General features: G+C 39.5%; 1 protein-coding gene across 8 annotated transcripts in view; it reads right to left on the minus strand.

Annotated features, from left to right (window-relative positions):
* Nucleotides 1–6: 6 nt before the first annotated feature.
* Nucleotides 7–18,614, minus strand: part of CSGALNACT2 (chondroitin sulfate N-acetylgalactosaminyltransferase 2) — a 45,635-nt gene continuing 27,027 nt past the window's right edge. The window contains exons 6-8 of one of the 8 annotated variants that reach the window (XM_017849022.1): nt 16,491–16,585; nt 7,872–7,952; nt 7–1,746 (exon numbers count right to left, since the gene is read on the minus strand). In XM_017849022.1, the coding sequence (XP_017704511.1) occupies nt 7,905–7,952; nt 16,491–16,585 (143 nt within the window). In that variant the 3' untranslated portion in view covers nt 7–1,746; nt 7,872–7,904. Of the gene's footprint in view, nt 1,761–7,867; nt 7,953–16,483; nt 16,586–18,614 lie in introns of those variants that run through there. The other 7 variants (XM_017849028.1, XM_017849023.1, XM_017849025.1 and 4 more) reach the window with 7 other exon arrangements.

Below are 18,614 nucleotides of genomic sequence, written 5' to 3' on the forward strand. Positions count from 1 at the left end.
AAATCACTAAACTACCACAACTTAATATCTGTAAGAATAAATGGGTAAGAGTTATAGTAATATTGAATTAATATAGCACCTAGAATTTTGAAATTTGTAATATTTCAGATTATATGGTTTACTGAGAAAAGAATAATGATTTTCTTCAGTGAATTTTCAGGGGTTTTCAACATAGGTCTCTTTTAAAAGTCAAAGGTTAAAAAATTTATGCATACTAGGAATTGACCTGATGGTAACAGATCCATGTGTGACAAATAATGTAGTGCAGTCCTATGTGAATATAATTTCTTCTTCACTTTGTCTCATTAATTTATACCTCAGTTAAAACATTCTATATACAAGTGATATATTTCTCTAAAACATTCCATATTTCAGATTTCCATTCAGACTATCTTCCCCTCCTCCCTTTTCTCAAATCAGAGTGATCTTGTGGCATACATTTGCTTTTTCTCTCCACGATGAAACTCTTTTTCAACTCAAAGTATTATAGTAATGCAAATACAAATGTAGCATATATTAATACATTAGAAAAAAGGATAGTAAATACATATGGATCCATGCCAAATGAGAAAACTGAAAGCAAAAACAAACAAAACCATGCTATGCTCATCTATTCTGACCCACCATGGGAAGACCCTGATGTAGATGGCTAACATAAACTAATGTTCCCAGACACAGCTAGGATCCTGTACTCCAACATAATTAAATGCTCTGTTAAAAATGTTTCTATGTTCTTTTCTGTTTGTTCAAAATAGTTTACAGCAACTCTGACTACTAATCCTGAAAATGATAATGTAATAACATTATATTTTTAATCAAGCCATAGATTCTAACCTATTTTCTACTATTACCCATTTGCTTAAAAACAGACTTTCAGGGGTGTAAGCAACAGTAAGTTAAGGAGTTTTTATTTCTACCTTTCTCTTGACTGACTGATTGGGGATTTCAGATGTGTCAATTAATTATCCTCTACTTCAGTGGAAAAGGATTCTTCGAGCTATCAAATCAAGCAGGCTGACTCAGGGGTGGCAGGTGAAGATACCTGTCCACACACTATGCTCCATCTCCTCTGTAAGAATGTGCTGTTCTCCACCCAACAGCGGCCCAGCACATTCCATCCACTCCACCTAGATGCAATCAGGACACCATGCAATCCCACACACAGTCAGAACATGGGCACCAGGTAGAACTAACTCAAAACAACTTTTGGGACAAATGTGAGATTTCAATTTGTCAATTATTCCATAGTGCAGTATTCTCACGAAACAGAGATTTCGTGTTGAAACATCTGCTTTTTCTTCTTACATCAAGTTGAATTGCTAAAGTAATGTCAGAAAGAATATGAAAATGTAAACAAGTCTTTTCCAAAAGAGGCACTGTATCTGGAAGTAGAAGTAAGGCTAAATAAATAGTGCTGGTTTGTGGTTCACACAGTAACACATTAATTATGATTTCAACCAACAGCTTCGCTGTTTGTCCTGTATGCCTGTTTATGAAGATGCGTCTCTATTTCCTCCCTGAAGACCAGCATTCCCAGGTGGGAGTGAGAGGCCTCATTCATGGCTTTAGACTGGATGCACATGCGGTACTGCTCGGGGGGCAGCTCATCAGCACAGCGCTTTTCATGCCAGAGGTGGAAAAGACCAGGAACCGGAGTCCGAATCACAATGAGGTCACCATGTAAGTATTTTCGATAAAGATGAACATCTTCTCCACCCCAACCTTTCACTTCCATGTCAAATCCACCTGTAAGATCAAAACTGACACTATAAATATCTGCCTATTATTAGCCAGAGCACAAGGATATATATATAAATGTTTAAATGTTCTGCTTCAAAAGGGATGGGATCGTTTGACACAAAGATAGCATGAGACACCTGGCATGGAGGAGTGACTTCCAATCACTGGAAGTTCAGTTTTGAGCTGACACTTGGACTCAAGGAGTTCAAGATTGGTTGTTGAGAGTATCAAAATGGGGTTAAATATATAAGAACACTTTGTAAATTTCACAGTCCTGTAGAAAATCTACAGAAAGTCAAAGGAGAAGAAAATACAAGTCACCTATAATCTCACCACCATTAAATTTTTATGTTTTCTTTTGTTTTTTTTTTTGAGACAGGGTCTCACTCTGTCACCCAGACTGGAGTGCAGTAGTGTGATCATGGCTCACTGCAGCATCAACCTCCGTGGCTCAGGTGATCCTCCCGTCTCAGCCCCCTAAGCAGCTGGAACCACAGGTGCATGCCACCATACTCGGCTGGTTTTTTTTTTTTTTTTTTTTTTTTTTTTGTGGAGATGTATCATCATGTTGCCCAGGCTGGTCTCGAACTCTGGGTTCAAGTGATCTGCCCACTTGGCCTCCCAAAGTGCTAGATTACAGGCTTTAGCCACTGAGACCAGCCACATTTTCTATCCTTTGAGACACATGCTTTTCTGGGCTATAGAAAAACTCCCCAGAGGGGAAAAAGAAGAAAGGGCCAAGCTGGAGATAGAAATTTGAGAATGGGTCCATAGATTATTTAAAGCTATAGGAATGAATGAAATTACTGAAGGAATTGGGAAGGAAAACACGGCCTAGGTCTATACACTAAGAAATGCCAATTTCTAGAGATTAAATAGAGGTAGAGAAAGTCAGGAAAAGAGATTGAGAAGTGGCCCCAGGTGAGGGAGAAAATTCTGGAAAAGGTGCCATTGGAGTAGCCATGTGAAGAAAGTGTCTTGAGGAAGAAGTTGTCAAGTGTGTGCTATTCAGTGAAGAATTTAAAAAGAACTGACTGGACCTGGCAGCCTAAATGTTACTTACAAATTTACCCAGAACAATTTTGATAGAGTGATGGGGCAGAAGGCTAACTGGAGTGGGCAGACCCATAAAACGGGAGACAAAGTTGAGACTATTTTCAAGCCAGGTTCAAGCTAAACGACTAACATTTTAAAGATGCAGGGAGAATGCAAACCAGAGTTTTTTTGAAGAGCTAGAAAACTGATTCTTAAAAACCTAGAAAAAAATTCTTTAAGAGTGAGGCTTCCAAATTAATTCTATTTTTTTAGAGACAAGGTCTCTGTCACCCAGGCTGGAGTTAAGTAGGATGATTATAGCTCACTGTAACCTCAAATTCCTGGGCTTAAGCAATCTTCCTGCCTCAGCCTCCTGAGTAGCTAGAACTACAGGTGTGTGCCACCACACCTGGCCAATTACAAAAAAATTTTGTAGAGACAGGCTTGCACGATGTTGCCCAGGATGGTCTCAAACTCCTGGCCTTAAGCCCTTCTGTCTTGGCCTCTGAAAACATTAAGACTACAAGTGTTAGTCACTATGCCCTGCCATCTGTTAAACAACTTTTTTTTTTTTTTGAGCCTCCCAAGTAGCTGGGATTACAGGCATGCACCACCACGCTCAGCTAATTTTGTATTTTAGTAGAGATGGGTTTTCACCATGTTGGTCAGGCTGGTCTTGAACTCCTGACCTCAGGTGATCCACCCACTTTGGCCTCCCAAAGTGCTGGGATTACAGGTGTGAGTCACTGTGCCTGGTCCGTCAAATAATTTTTATTTTTCAGAGATGTGGTCTCACTCTGTTGCCCAGGCTGGAGTACAGAGGTATAATCATAGCTTACTGCAGCCTCCAACTCCTGGGCTCAAGTGATCCTTCTGCCTCAGCTCCTTAGTAAGTGGGACCACAAGTTCGAGCCACCATGCCTGGCTCCTGTCAAATAATTCTATCCCGCTTAATTTCACATTAACAGGATGGACAATAATCCGGAGATCTCTGAAAAGTATTAAACAATCAGAGCTTTACTAAATGCTATGTCTGAGACATATCAGCTTTTCTTCCTTGTAGATATAAGCTCTTAGAATATTAGAGATGGTACATATACTTAAAACAAATGGGGCATTCCCAGTTTCTGGTCTGGTATGTCCGGGGCTAAGAAGTCATCACTCCATCCTAACAAGTCAAAAGCTGAACACTGAAAAATCAACAACTCCTCTTAGGTCTCTCACAGAGAAGTGAGGTCACAGGGTAAACCGCTGCCCTCAAAACTGGTGAGACAGGCAGATACAAAGAATGCCAACTTACTGGAGCAGAAATCTCTGTGGGAACCAGTACCCAGGTAGGAAGACCCGAACTGTAATTGACAAATTGCTGGAGGCTCAGGGGAGGCAAGTCTGAGAGTTAAAAACTCCAGGGGGACCCAGTCATATTGGGACCCCCATATTCATGTGAGTTTTACCTCTAGGAGCTCTGCCAGGTCCTCGATGGTGAAGATCAGAGAAAAATCTCTTAATGCGTCCAGCAGTGGGGAAGGGGAAAAGGTAATCATTTTAAAGTATGCCACAGCATGTTGTCATTATGTCAACAAGGCCTGTCCTTAGGATAAGTTATTTAACTAGAGCCTAACCTGCTGGGGTTTTATCAGTGCCTAACTGACTTGGAGGAAGAAATATACCCAACTCCAGCCCCTTCTAGTCATCCTGTCCAGGAGAGGAGGGGAGATTGAGAAGCATGTGTGAAGTTCCGCGTTTGGGATACAGGATCCCTAAGAGACTGAGACTCATGGGACTACAGAACACTTCCGCTCCCTCCATACTTCACCACCACATCATCAAAGGCCTATTTATAGCAGTTCCTTTTACCCAGTATATCAAGTCCAACTTTCAACAGAAAACATGACAAGGTATACTAAAAGATAAGAAAAACACAGTATGAACAGACAGAGCATGTACCAGATCCAGATTCAGATACAGCAGGGATGTTAGAATTATCAGCCTGGGAATTTACAACAATTATGATTAATACGCTAAGGGCTCTAATGGAAAGAGCAGATAACACACAAGATGTGTAATATAAGCAGTGAGATGGAAATTCTAAGAAGGAATTTTAAAAAATGCTAGAGATCAAAAACACTGCAAAATAAATGAATGCCTTAGATGGGTTTATTAGTAGACCAGACTTAGCTGAAGAAACAATCTCTGAGCTTGAGGATATAACAATAAAAATTTCCAAAACAGAAAATCAAAGAAAAAGACAGCAACTAAAATGAACAAAATATCCAAGAACTGTGGGACAACTACAAAAGATGTAACATACACATAATGGGAATACCAGGAGGAAAGGAAACAGAGAAAGGAACAGAAGCTCCAAATAAAGAGTCTAAGTTCCAAACAGGTACAGCTCTTTTTCACCCAGCCCACAGCAACAGGGTGGAGGTTCCACTTCCAGGTGTGGCCAGCTGAGAATACTGGGGGTCCTTCTGCCCCTACCCAGTGTCCTGCTCATTAGGACACAGGTGGTCACTCTGCTTAATGATAAGTATGTCACTGTCCCCATCCTCAGGGCAAAACCTCATGGATTTTTTTTCCCAGGGGGAGAGGCAGTCCGTAAGAACAAACTGCTCCAAAGTTCTTCCCTAAGGAATTGACTTTATTTAAAATAGAATGTAGAGAAGTTCAGAGTTTAGAGAAGTTCCAGCCTCTTGAAAATAATGGAGATTTTGGTAGTAAGCAATTAAGAGGAGGCTGGTAACTCCAGGAGGGCAACAGCTAAACTGTAGGCCAGCTAATTTACTAGAGAGAACCACAGAGAGAGACAGTAAGAATATACCTCCCAGGGTCTGAACAAATCAAAGACTTGCTGCAAAAACTATCCCTGCAAGAGGGCCCAATTTAGTAGGGGTAGATTATGGAGCAATTTATGACCCCAGAGCATTGTCAAAAACAAGACAGCACTTAGTGAACAGTCAGTGGAGTCTAATAGGAGTGATAGAGATGCTCAACAACATTAATCATAAGAAAAATTATAATCAGAGTCACAACCAATACCACATCCACTATCATGGGTGATACTAGAAACAAAAAGACAGATAACAACATGTATTAATGAGGATGTGGGGAAACTGGAACTCTTAAAACACTGCTGGTGGGAATGTAAAATGATGTAGCCACTTTGGAAAACAGTGTGGCAATTTCTCAAAAGGTCAAACACAGGGTTACCGTATTACCCAGCAACTCTACTCCTAGATATATGTCCAAGAGAATTGAAAATCTATGTCCACTCAAAAAGTTAAATACAAATGTTCACAGCAGCAGTATTTATAATAGCCAAAAAGCAGAAACAACTCAAATGCATATAAACTGACAAATGGAGAAACAAAATGTGGTATAACCACACAATAGAACATTTTCTTTTTTTTTCTTTTTTTTTTTTTTTTTTTTTGAGAAGGAACATTTTCTATAAAAGGAATGAAGTACCTAACACATGTCACAACATGGAAGAACTTTGAAAACATTATGTGAGTGAAAGAAGCCAGTCATAAAAGGCCATATATTGTATAATTTGCTTTCTATTAAATTCCCAGAAGAGGCAAGTCTATAGGAAGTAGAGTTGTAGATGCCTAGGTTTGGGGGAAAAGAGGGTTGGTGGGATATGAGGAGTGATTGTTAATGGGTATGAGGTTTCTTTTTGGGGTTATAATGCTCTAAATTTGATGGTGGTGATAGCTACATGACTTGGTTAACTGTACATTTTAAATTGGTAAACTTTATGATATGAAAATTATATCTCAATAAAACTGTCATAAAAGAGATACGAAACTCAAAGCATTTAAGATACTGCTGAAAAAAATGTACACAAATCTATTTTTGAGGAATAGTGAAATGCTTCTTGCTTAACTAAGCAAGAAATCAAGGAAAAAGGCATCAGTTTAATTTAACGCCCCTTTTATTGTTATTTCCTGATTTTCCATTATTCACGTGTTACAGTGAGTGATAAGGAGACAAGGTGGGGGGAATTTCCAAAACAAAAGGTTGATTATGAAAACGAATGTGATATGGACCTAGAATGTATATAAAATACATTCTATGACTTCTATGCTGTAGAAAGGTAGCTAGCCCTAAATGAATCAGAAGACATGGAATTAGGTTTCAGCCTGCTTTATTAAACTATTCTTTGACACTTTATTGTTTGATGGGTAAGACTGAAGCTGGGGGCTGGGCATGGTGGCTCATGCCTGTAATCCCAGCACTTTGGGAGGGCAAGGTGGGCAGATCGCTTGAGCCCAGGAGTTCAAGACCAGCCTAGGCAATATAATGAAACTCCACCTCTACAAAACAAATACAAAAATTAACTGGGTGTGGTGGTGCATGCCTGTGGTCACAGCTACTTAGGGATTGAGGTGAGAGGATCGCTTGAGCCTGGGAGACAGAGGCTGCAGTGAGCCAAGATCGCGCCACTGCACTTCAACCTGGACAACGGAGGAGCACCCTGTCTCAAAAAAAAGAAAAAAGAAAAGAAAGAAAGACTGAAGCTGGCATGGAGGATGGTTGGAACAAATGATTCATGGGCCATCTTTAGACTTAGGGGAATGCACGACTAAGGTGTGATTCCAAGACGCTAACTCCAATCAGTGCTAGAGAGAGCAGGTCTTCTTTCATTTGTATTAAATACTGGGATTTTGTGTAACAGTTCACTAGACAAGTAAAGGAGGTTTCGTCTCAAAAAACTGTGAAAGTCCTTGGTTTAGACAACCAAGATTACTTCCAACTGTAACAACCCATGGGCAGAACAGTAAAGTTATAGAGAAAGCTTTTGTAAGAGTACTCTAAACAACTGCAAATACAGGTAACAAGTTAAACAGGTATTTTTAAAAACAAATGTTTTGATTTTAAAAGCACAATATTATACTTTATGACCTTTTTTCCTAGTCAAAACATTAATTATAAACTTACTTTGCCTTTTGTATATCCAGTTTCTCTTTTCAGCTAACCTTAGACACTCATAATTTAGTAGGAAAACACTCAGATCTCAGAACTTTTAGCAAAATACCATTAAGTCTGGAATAAATAAAGTCCTATCCTTAAATGTAAAGTATACTTACCAATGGTCAGGAAATCTGATCGATACTGACAAGTCATTCCAAAGCCAAAATCTCGCCAAAAGCCAGAATCCTTTTATGAACCTTAGTTAAAAAAAAAAAAATCAATTTAATTCCATAAGCAGAAGTTTTAATCAATGATGAAACACATTATTTTCTAATGTATACTTTTTTCCTGTCATTTATGTGACTGATTTAAGGATCACATGCACTTATGTTATTAAATCTTTACAAAACAAATAAAAATAGAACTCAAAGCCTGTACAAGGTGCAAGCTGAGGTTACTAATAATTAGTGTGGTGCCTGACTTCAAGGGGCTTACATTCTAGGACAACAGTTGTATAAACAAATTGTAACATACATGATCAGCCTTACACAGTAGACCTTTTCTGGTGCCTACCCAGCATCCATTCCCCCAGCCCCCTTCCTGATTGGTATAGTTTTGTTCTGGTAATTACCTGGCCCTGGGCAGCCCATGAATTCTGGGAAGCTGCTGTCACCAGTAGATTCAGAGTGGGCCATGAGTCTCTATACTACCAGTGAGACAGTCTTCCCCACTTACCATAGGAACTGGCTCACTAATAGGTATTTGAAAAAAATCAGGCCAAGTAGGTAAACCAGGGGGGTTGTTGGGAACTTTGGAAAACAAAGCTCCCTAGAAAGGACACTTGGTCGTAGGGCAGGGTCAGCAAACGATGTCCTCTGGCTAAATCTGGCCTGCTGCCTGCTTTTGTAAATAATTTTAGCGGAACATAGTTGTGTTGATCTGTTTATAAATTGTCTATGGGTGCTTTCACAGTGCAGTGGCAGAGCTGAATAGTTGCAGCAGAACTGTATGGCCTATAAAGATTAAAATATTTCTTATCTGGCTCTCTACAGAAAACGTTTGTTGACCTCTAGTGCAGGATGCAGCTATGAAGCTTGGAACTGCCAAAGTCCTTTTCTACCATGCGAGAAACCAGCTTTAATATGAAGCTGTCACCACTGAAGTCTAAGTAGAGAAAGAAATATAAAACCAGGGCATTGATGACACTGAGTCCTTGGAATCACTTCTACTTACAAGTTGAAGCCTGATAAACCTCTTTTATTTTATTCATACTTTCAACAAGTGTTTAATCTTTTGGATATGGTTCTAGTAACTGGGGCTTAGCAGTGAACAGAGGTGACAAAGTCCCTGCCATCAAACCACCTTTGTTTGGGTGGGAAAATAGTGAATAAATAAATATACATTTTAGGTGGTGATACATGCTACAAAGAAAAGAGGCAACAGCTATAACTAGGGATGGAAAGTTGCTAGTGTATGCTACTGTGGTATGTACAGAAAGCAAAATAGTGTATGGATGTGGAATGTGGAAGAGATTTAGGTCAGAGACTTCACAGAAGTCCCCAAGTGATTGAATGGGCAGGAGTGGGGAGTGAAGGAGAAGGATCAACCAAGATGACAGCAGGTTTCTGTCCTGAACAGTGGGTATGTAATGGTGCCATCACCAAGATGAAGCCCAGGGGAAGGGGCAGCCCAGAGAGGAACAACATGGAGTTGGTTCTGGCCATAATGAATCTGAGTGATCTGTATGGCCCCTACACAGAAATTCCCGCAGATAGCAGGAATATCAAGGTCTGTAGAGGGGACAAATTTTGAGAAGAGTGGGCACAGCCTGAAATTGCTGCTGTACAGAATAGGAGACTCAACAGGAAAACATAGAATGAACCAGGCAGCCCTGAGGGCTCAGTTCAGACTGGAGCTGATGGATGAGGTTGGCATTTTTCTTTTCCATTTGTTTTTCTTTGAGCTGAGGGGGAGAACTTCTTCCCCTTCTAGAATGTAAAGCTCCCTGAGGGGAGGACTTGTGGATTCTGTTCATTGCTGTATTCCTAGCACCTAGAACAATGCAAGGCACATGGCAAGCTTTCAATAAATACATGTTGAATAAATAAATATAGAGAGAGACAAAACTTTAGTGGCAAAATTATGACTAGACTCTATTATTATTATTTTGAGATAGAGTCTCACTCTGTTGCCCAGACTGGATTGCAGTGGCACAATCTTGGCTCACTACAACCTCTGCCTCCTGGGTTCAAGCGATTTCTGTGCCTCAGTCTGCTGAACAGCTGGGATTACAGGTGTGCGCCACCACACCTGGCTAATTTTGGTATTTATAGTAGTGACGGAGTTTCACTATGTTGGCCAGGCTGGTATCGAACTCTTGCCCTCTGGTGATCCACCCGCCTCGGCTTCCCAGAGTGCTGGGATTACACATGTAAGCCACCACTCCTGTCTCTAATATTCTTATCTCTTTGTTAAAATATAACTGTGATACAAAGTATTAAAAAGCAAAACACCTACTTTGACATCTCTACATCATGCCAATTCTGATTTTATAAGTACTATAACTTTGTAACTTAGTTTCTCTAAAAATTCTTCAAATATTATCAGACTTGGAGAAAGGAATCATTGGTTTTGTTTGATTTTTAAAGTAACACATTTTCACAGAGGAAAGTAGAAGGAAACTCAAATTGTCCATAATCCTCATTGTTAATATTTTCTTGCACTGTTTTATCTGGCCTCCTAAGCATGTGGGAGATGCAGTTATCCACACATAACCTAGATACCTAAGCCTTGGCCTCTCACAGAATGCCAGATCCCTGAAGCCAACTAGCCACTTGGCACCTCCCCTTGGATGTTTGATAAACAACACATGCCTACTATGGCTCCAGTTGAATCCTGATCTCTCCTCTCCCATTCCTTTCCTTTACTCATTTCCTACATCTAATCCAACAGCAAGCTCTGTCAGCCCTATCTCTGAATCATATCCAAACCTTTCTCCGTAATTGTAATACACTGTCGCCCAAGCCACAATCATCTCCAGCCAGAGCAATACACAATCCATTCTCCCTGCAAAGGCTTTCCAACACACTTAGCATAAAATCCCAACGCCTTCTAGAGGCTTAACAAGCTCTACATGCCCTGGCCCAGCTATATGCCCCTCACCGGCTGTGCTCCAAACACCCTAGGAAACCCAGTAGCTGTTCTTTCTGCCTGAAACCACTATCCTCCAATCACAGCCTAGCTGGTTCTTTCCTGTTCTTTGGACAGTTCTGCTCGGCTTCATCTCAGAAATGCCTTTCTGACCAAACAAGTCACAGAAACCACGGAGTCAGTCTTGGCAACTCAGTCTGTTTTAATGATCCATATGGCACGTATTATCTGATTTTACTTTCTGTCACCTCCTAATAAATAAAGGTCCTCATGAGCAATAGCCGTATCTGTTAGGGTCTAGATGTCAGGGTGCCAGTGGTGGATAATGCCTGGCATCAAAGGGACCCTCAATATTTGATGAATTAATATAACAGAGGCAGTGTGTGCAGTGGACAGGAGTGGAGGCTGTGGAGCCATATCACCCGGGCTCCTGGGCCTACCCAGGTCAGTGTGCACTTGGGACAGGCACTTGACTGCAGCACAGCTGTGACAAAGGGGGCAGTAATAGTACATACCTCAGAGGTTGTTAGGAGGATTAAATGAATTAATGTGTAGGCAAAACAGAACAAGTACCCTGCACATAGTAAGGGGTTCATAAAAATATTAGCTATTATCATCATTCAAATGTTACCTAAAATATAGATAAGCTATTTCCCACTTTTTAGCTTTACAGTTTCCTCTACATTTACATTGCTGTATTTACATTTCACATTTTCCTCGATATGCAATATCCACCACAGAATGCACCAGAATTCAATTTATCCTTTTATTATTAGTTTTGCTTCCTTTTAATGTTATCAATTTATGCATATTACTATCGTGTAGCTTGATTATTTCCCCACGAGACTGCTGGGAGTGGAAATTACTGGATCGGAGGGATGAATCTGTTTAGAACTCGACCCAGACAACTGGCCTGAATCCCCAACAGGAGCGATGGAGGAGCTCCCATCCCCCAGCCCTGCTCGCATGGCTTTCCTTTTTAAAAGCAGTGACCTAACAGCAGAAAAAAAGCATTATACTGCTGTTTTAATTTATTCCTAGTAAGGCTGACTATTTAAATGTGGTGAAACTAGAACTTGAAGTGCTTAAACTTAAGTTGCTATGCAACACCTAGAATGAATTGGCATTCAAATCATTCTTCTCCTACAACCCTCCAAGCCAGGCAAGAATATTAGCATGCTTTGGCCGGGTGGGGTGGCTCACGCCTATAATCCCAACACTTTGGGAGGCAGAGGCCAGCAGAGCACAAGGTCAGGAGTTAGAGACCAGTCTGGCCAACATGGTGAAACCCCGTCTCTACTAAAAAAACAAAAATTAGCCGGGCGTGGTGGTGTGTGAATATAATCCCAGCTACTTGGGAGGCTGAGGCAGGAGAAACCGGAAGGCAGAGTTTGCAGTGAGCTGAGATCGCACCACTGCACTCCAGGCTGGGCAACAAGAGCGAAACTCTGTCTCCAAAAAAAAAGTATTAGCAAGCTTTTACATTCCCTTCACACTTATATGTTGACTTTATTTACCTCTTCTTGTTTGCTTTCAATTAATATGTAACCTTTTATTTTGGAATAATTTTAGATTTACAGAAAAGCTGCAAAACAGTAAAGAGAGTTTCCGTATACCCCTAATCCAGTTTTAGCTTCCCCTAATGTTATTATCTTACACTGTTGTGGTACATTTGTCAAAACTAAGGAACCATCATTGCTATATTAACTATTTAACTCAACTCCAGACTTTATTTGGATTTCACCAGCTTTCCCTTTACTGTCTTTTTTTCTATTCCAGGACGTAGTCCAGGGCACCACATTGCATTTGGTTGTCATGTCTCCTTAGTCTCCTCTTGGCTATGATGGTTCCTCGGTCTTCCTTGTTTTTGATGACCCTGACAGTTTTGAGGAAGAATGGTCAGGTATTTTGTACAATGCTCCTCAATGTGGGCTTGCTGTAGCTTTCCCTGTGACTGGACTGGGGTTCTACGTTTTTGGAAGAGGACTGCGAGCTAAAGTGTTCTCATTATATCATGTCAGGGGTACATGGTATCACTTGGTTAAGGTGTCTGCTGGGTTTCTCCTTTGAAAAGTTTGTTTTTTCTTTCCATACTATATTCTTTGAAAGTGAGTCCCCTAGTTCCACCTACTGGAAGAGGTGGAAGTTAAATGGAATTCTGTAAGGAAGATTTATCTTTTCTTTCCTATCTAGTCTAGTCATTTAATATTTATCTGCTCATTCACTTACTCATTTATATCTGTATAGACTCATGGCTATTTATTTGATGCTTTGGGTTATAATCCAGGTCATTATTCAGGTTGTTTCAGTTTGGGCACTGGGAGCTCTTTCTGTTGGCTCCTGTACCCCTTTGACACACTCCCGTCTTTTTGTTGAGTGCTTTCTTACTTTCTGGCGCTGTAAGATGCTCCAGGGTCTTCCTGTATATTTTTTGCCCCTGCCCTGGAATCAACCATTTCTCCGTGGACCTCTGGCTCCTTTGATTGGAGAACAGTATTAGAAACTAAGATCTGGAAGCTGAGTGTGCTTGTTACTATTAGGGTGTCACTGGTTCTAGGCCCTTTCAGCTGACAGTTAGGTAATACACACATAAGTATACCCTCTGACATCTTAATCCCAAATTGCTATTAATTGCCTTTTTATTATGTCAACATAACTATTTACACTATTACATCAACAAATGTTTAGACTTAATTTTTTTGTTGTTCACCACTATTTATTCTCAAGTCCTCCTCTCTCAATGTATACATTTATCATTTTGCTGGACTTGATTAAAAAGATCTGTGAGAAATAAATTCTGAGTCCTTGAAAGCTCAAAAATGTCTATTTTGTCCTAAAATAGTAGGTCAAATATTAATTCTAGAATCAAAGTTACTTTTCCTCACGATTTTCATAGTATTGCTTTATTGTTTTCTAACACCAGTGTTGTCAAAAAGAAGGCGAATGTCAATCTGATTGTTACTCCTCTGTGAACAAGCTGGGTTTAGATATTTTTAGTGTCTCTGGAAGCTATTAGAATTGTCCCTTTATTGTTGTTCTCCAAACACCAGAAGATTTGTTTCTGCTTAGCTCTGGAAACTTTTCTTCCATTTCCTCCACTCAATATTCTCCCTTTTCTGAACTCCTATTAATAATTTGGGAGCTTCTGGCTTGATTCTCCTTGTCTCAATTTTTCTCTCATGTTGTCTCGTGAACTTTACGTGTTCAGTTGGCTTGTCTTCCAGTTTACAAATTTGGCTCACCTGTAACCATTCTGCTATTCAGACCATTTACTGATTTTTAAAATATTTTCACAATTCCCAAATTCTGTTTTAAAGCAACAAATCCTGCTTTATGAACTTAACATTTTCTCTAATCTCCCTAAAGATATGTTTTAAAATTGCTTTCTGTCTGTATTCATACACTCATGTGTTAATTTTTCTGTGTATTAACACTTGGTCCCTCTTTCACACTATTGTTTTTCCTCAAATGTTTGGTTAGTCTTGGTTAATTGCTACTCATTTTTGTTTCAAGTATTGTTCGGAAGTTCACGGCTGTTAGCTAAGATTAAAATGGCCTATCTCCAGTCACAGTCAAGGAAGGCAGAACAGGGTCTCAGGGGGAAGGTGCTAACAGTAGCTCACTTTTGTAGTCTAGGGGCTCCCTAGCCACCCCGACCAGCCTCTCCAGCTCCAGGGACCACACACACTGTCTTGGACTGAGGGTCAATCCCTGTGATGTCTGCTTCTCAGCACACCTAGTGAAGCATATTTACTCCAGGCTCCCTCCATTCTGTCTGCCATGAGCTCAGAGGATACAAAGCAGCCCCATCTTCACTCACTGTTCTCTTGAACACATTCTAGTCTGTTCTCTCCTCCAGAAATCTTATGCTGCTATCGTCTTACAGAAAGTTCTCAAAACTTATGGCTGCTAACACCTTCTCTCATTTTCCAGTACTAATGTACTCTTTTCTTCAGAATAATTCACTGTCAGATACGGCACATGTGGTTGCTCAGTTTGCCATTTTGAACCTATTTATATTTATATTCATAATACTGGCCTACAGATAAGATAGAGGGGTGTGTGTGTGTGTGTGTCTGTGTGTACTATGCCAAGTGTTGATATCAGGATAATGGTGGCCTCATAAAATATGTTAAGTACATCATATGGTGCTAATATTACCTGCTCTTTGAGAGTTTGGAAAAGCTCATAAATTAAAATATTGTATTTATGTATCTACAGGGTAACTTTTTGTTAACTGTTTTTTAAATGGCTCTTAATTTCTTCAGAGCTTCCACCTCTTTGGTTTTGTTTTTTTGAGACGGAGTCTCGCTCTGTCGCCCAGGCTGGAGTGCAATGGTGTGATCTTGGCTCACTGCAACCTCTGCCTCCCAGGTTCAAGCGATTCTTTTGCTTCAGTCTCCCGAGTAGGTGGGACTACAGGCTTGTGCTACCACGCCTGACTAATTTTTGTATTTTTAATAGAGATGGGGTTTCACCATATTGGTCAGGCTGGTCTCGAACTCCTGACCTTGTGATCTGCCTGCCTTGGCCTCCCAAAGTGGTGGGATTATAGGCGTGAGCCACCATGCCCGGCCCACTTCCACCTCTTTTATTCATAAAATACTAACATGAACTTAGCCTGTGTTCATATTTTGTAAATTTTCAAATCTTTCATTTTATTTAGAATTTAGAAAACTTACCCTATAAAATTGATTTATCTCAATGTTTTCACATTCTAATTTCCAATGTTTTCCTTTTTACCCAAAATGTGTCTGCCTTATGATTAAATTTTTTGTACATAAACATAAGCTTCTATATTTCTCAATCTATTTTTGTTTTATTAACTTCTGCTTTATCTTTATTGCGTTCCTTGAAGTTATTTTCGTTTTTTTTAAACATCTTAAAGTGACTTCTTGATTATTTCTACTTTTCTTAGTATTAACAATAAAGGATTACGCTAAAAGCAATTTGGTATTCTGGACTCGATTCTGAAACAGAAAAGGACGTTAGTAGAAAAACTGGTGTAATCCTAAGTACTTAGCAGTAACTTACCAATATTAATTTCTTCACTTTGACAAATGCACCATGGTTACATAAGATGTTAGCATTAGAGGAAACTGGGTGAAGTATAGAACTCTCTATACTATCTTTGCAACTTCTCTAAATCTAAATTATTACAAAATAATGTTTAAACATTTTAAAAAGCTTACATAAGATTAGCTTTGGCAATAACTGTAAGTTTTGATACATGGCATTTATATTCCATGACTTTCCAAGTAATTTACCAGAGTATACTATTCCCTCTTATTTAGCAGAGTAGATTTATATTTCTAGTTAGTAGAGTTTTAAAATCAAATTTTAGTATTAGTAAAATAAGCTGGCAGAAATGACTGTACCATTTCCACATTCTGGGACATGAGGTTTTCCTTTATGACCTAAACTCTGCTCCCCTTACACTTAATTCTGAAGCAATAAATGTGAAAAGCATTTTATTGGGGGTATAAAGAGGAACTATGGAAATGTGTTTATAATAACTACAGTTTTTCTTTAACACTTTGGTCATGGGAATACAGTTTTTTACTGAAACTTTGTTTTCTACTTACACAACAAACATCTAGAAAAGATCTTAGAGTCTTTCATAACTGAAAATGTGAAAGTCTCACCAGCTGCTGCTCCACAGGTGGTGGCACTTCCTGGTTGGCATAAACAATGGCAGGATTGTAAAGACTGAACACCACAGGGTAAAACACCTTCTTACCTACAAATTAAAATATAGGTTTGTAACATACAAAGAAGTTACGAAGAACTGTTCCTTGTTGCAATATCTATTAAGCTTTATCAAAGTCTTTCTTATCATAGAAGATGATTTTATCTATATTTTTAAATATTCAGGCTACAGAACATCATGTTAATTTGATGAATATCATGATGATTTTGTAACATATCAGTAGGTTAACTACAACCTTACAAAAGAACAGAGGAAAAAACAAACTAAAGGGTGCTTCACATTTATTCCCTTTGACTTTGGGGAGATGTGTATTCATTACCTGAGTCATTTATTACTCATTATTTCATCTAATCAGTAGTAATAAATGTAGATTAACCTCTGATAATCACTATGAAACTTAGAAATGTCTGTTAAATCCACCCTTCAAAAATGAATCATTAGAAAGAGTAAATTCAAAAAATACTGTACAATGAATAGACATGCAGAGAATAATTAAAATATAGAAAAAATCTGAACCAAAATCTGGAACAGTCAGGAAGACAAGGATTAAAATTACTTGATATAATAGCCCTTGGAGAAGACCCTGTCATCAGCATTCAAACTGACTGATCTAAAAGGACCATAAAGGCTAAATAGACCATCTCCCTCAGTAGAGTATGGCTGGCTTCAATCACATGTGATCACATGAAGTGTTCAGTGATTGTCAGGAAGTGTGGGAGTAACATGGCAACCTTTTTATTACAAGATCCCTAGCAGATGTTCATTCTACCGTTGTTCAAATACATTTAGGGATGGGGAGCTCAATTTTCCAGAGGCAAATCTATTTCTGGATATAAAATATTTCTTTTAAACTAAGCAAATATGTCTCCTTCAACTTTCACATTTTGCATTTCATGCTGTAAAATAAACCTAACCTTCATTTATTCATTAGGTTCAGAGAGTTCCTGAAAACTCTCTCTAATCTAATTAATAAGAAGGCAATCATTTGCATATGAATAGTTCCACATTAAAAAAAAAATTTGCTATTAGATTTTTAAAAAATTTTTTATTTTTATTTTTTGGGATGGAGTCTTGCTCTGTTGCCCAGGCTGGCGATCTCAGCTCATTGCAACCTCCGCCTCCCAGGTTCAAGCAGTTCTTCTGCCTCAGCCTTGCGAGTACTGGGATTACAGGAGCAAGCCACCACGCCCGGCAAATTGTGTATTTTTAACAGAGATGGGGTTTCACCATGTTGGCCAGGCTGGTCTCGAACTCCTGACCTCAGCTGATCCGCCTGCCTCGGCCTCCCAAAGTGCTGGGATTATAGGCATGAGCCACCACACCCGGCCTCTTTAATACTTTTAATTCTTTTAAATGAGCTAAAAAGCATTTAGCCACTGTGCCCAGCCAAAAATTTTATTTTTAAAGATGAGGTCTCGCTATGTTGCCCAGGCTGGTCTTGAACTCCTGTGCACAAGTGCTCCTCCTGTCTCAGACTGCCAAGGTGCTGGGATTAAGGTGTGACCTACTGTGCTCAGCAGCGCCCCCACAATGTTTTTCTAATTGACTAATAAAAATGGTGTACAACATGATGTTTTGCTACATTCATATATTGTGAAATGACTAAATCAAGCTAATAACCATATCCATCACCTCACACAATTAACATTTTTTTTTGGTGGTAAGAACATTTTTTTAATGCTACTGGCTTAGCAATTTGTAAGTATACAATATATTATTATTAACTATAGTCACGTTTGTATAATAGATTTCCTGAACTTACTCATCCTGCTGAGATTCTTTAATGCTTTTTTTTTTTTTTTGAGATGGAGTGTCACCCTGTCATCCAGGCTGGAGTGCAGTGGTGCGATCTCGGCTCACTGCAAGCTCCGTTTCCTCAGCTCACGCCATTTTCCTGCCTCAGCCTCCTGAGTAGCTGGGACTACAGGCGCCCACCACCACGCCCGGCTAACTTTTTTTGTATTTTTAGTAGAGACGGGGTTTCACCGTGTTAGCCAGGATGGTCTCGATCTCCTGACCTCGTGATCCGCCCACCTCAGTCTTCCAAAGTGGCAGGATT

The sequence above is a fragment of the Rhinopithecus bieti genome, unplaced genomic scaffold, assembly GCF_001698545.2.
Source record: "Rhinopithecus bieti isolate Rb0 unplaced genomic scaffold, ASM169854v2 scaffold_32096, whole genome shotgun sequence".
Classification (NCBI taxonomy): Eukaryota; Metazoa; Chordata; class Mammalia; order Primates; family Cercopithecidae; genus Rhinopithecus; species Rhinopithecus bieti.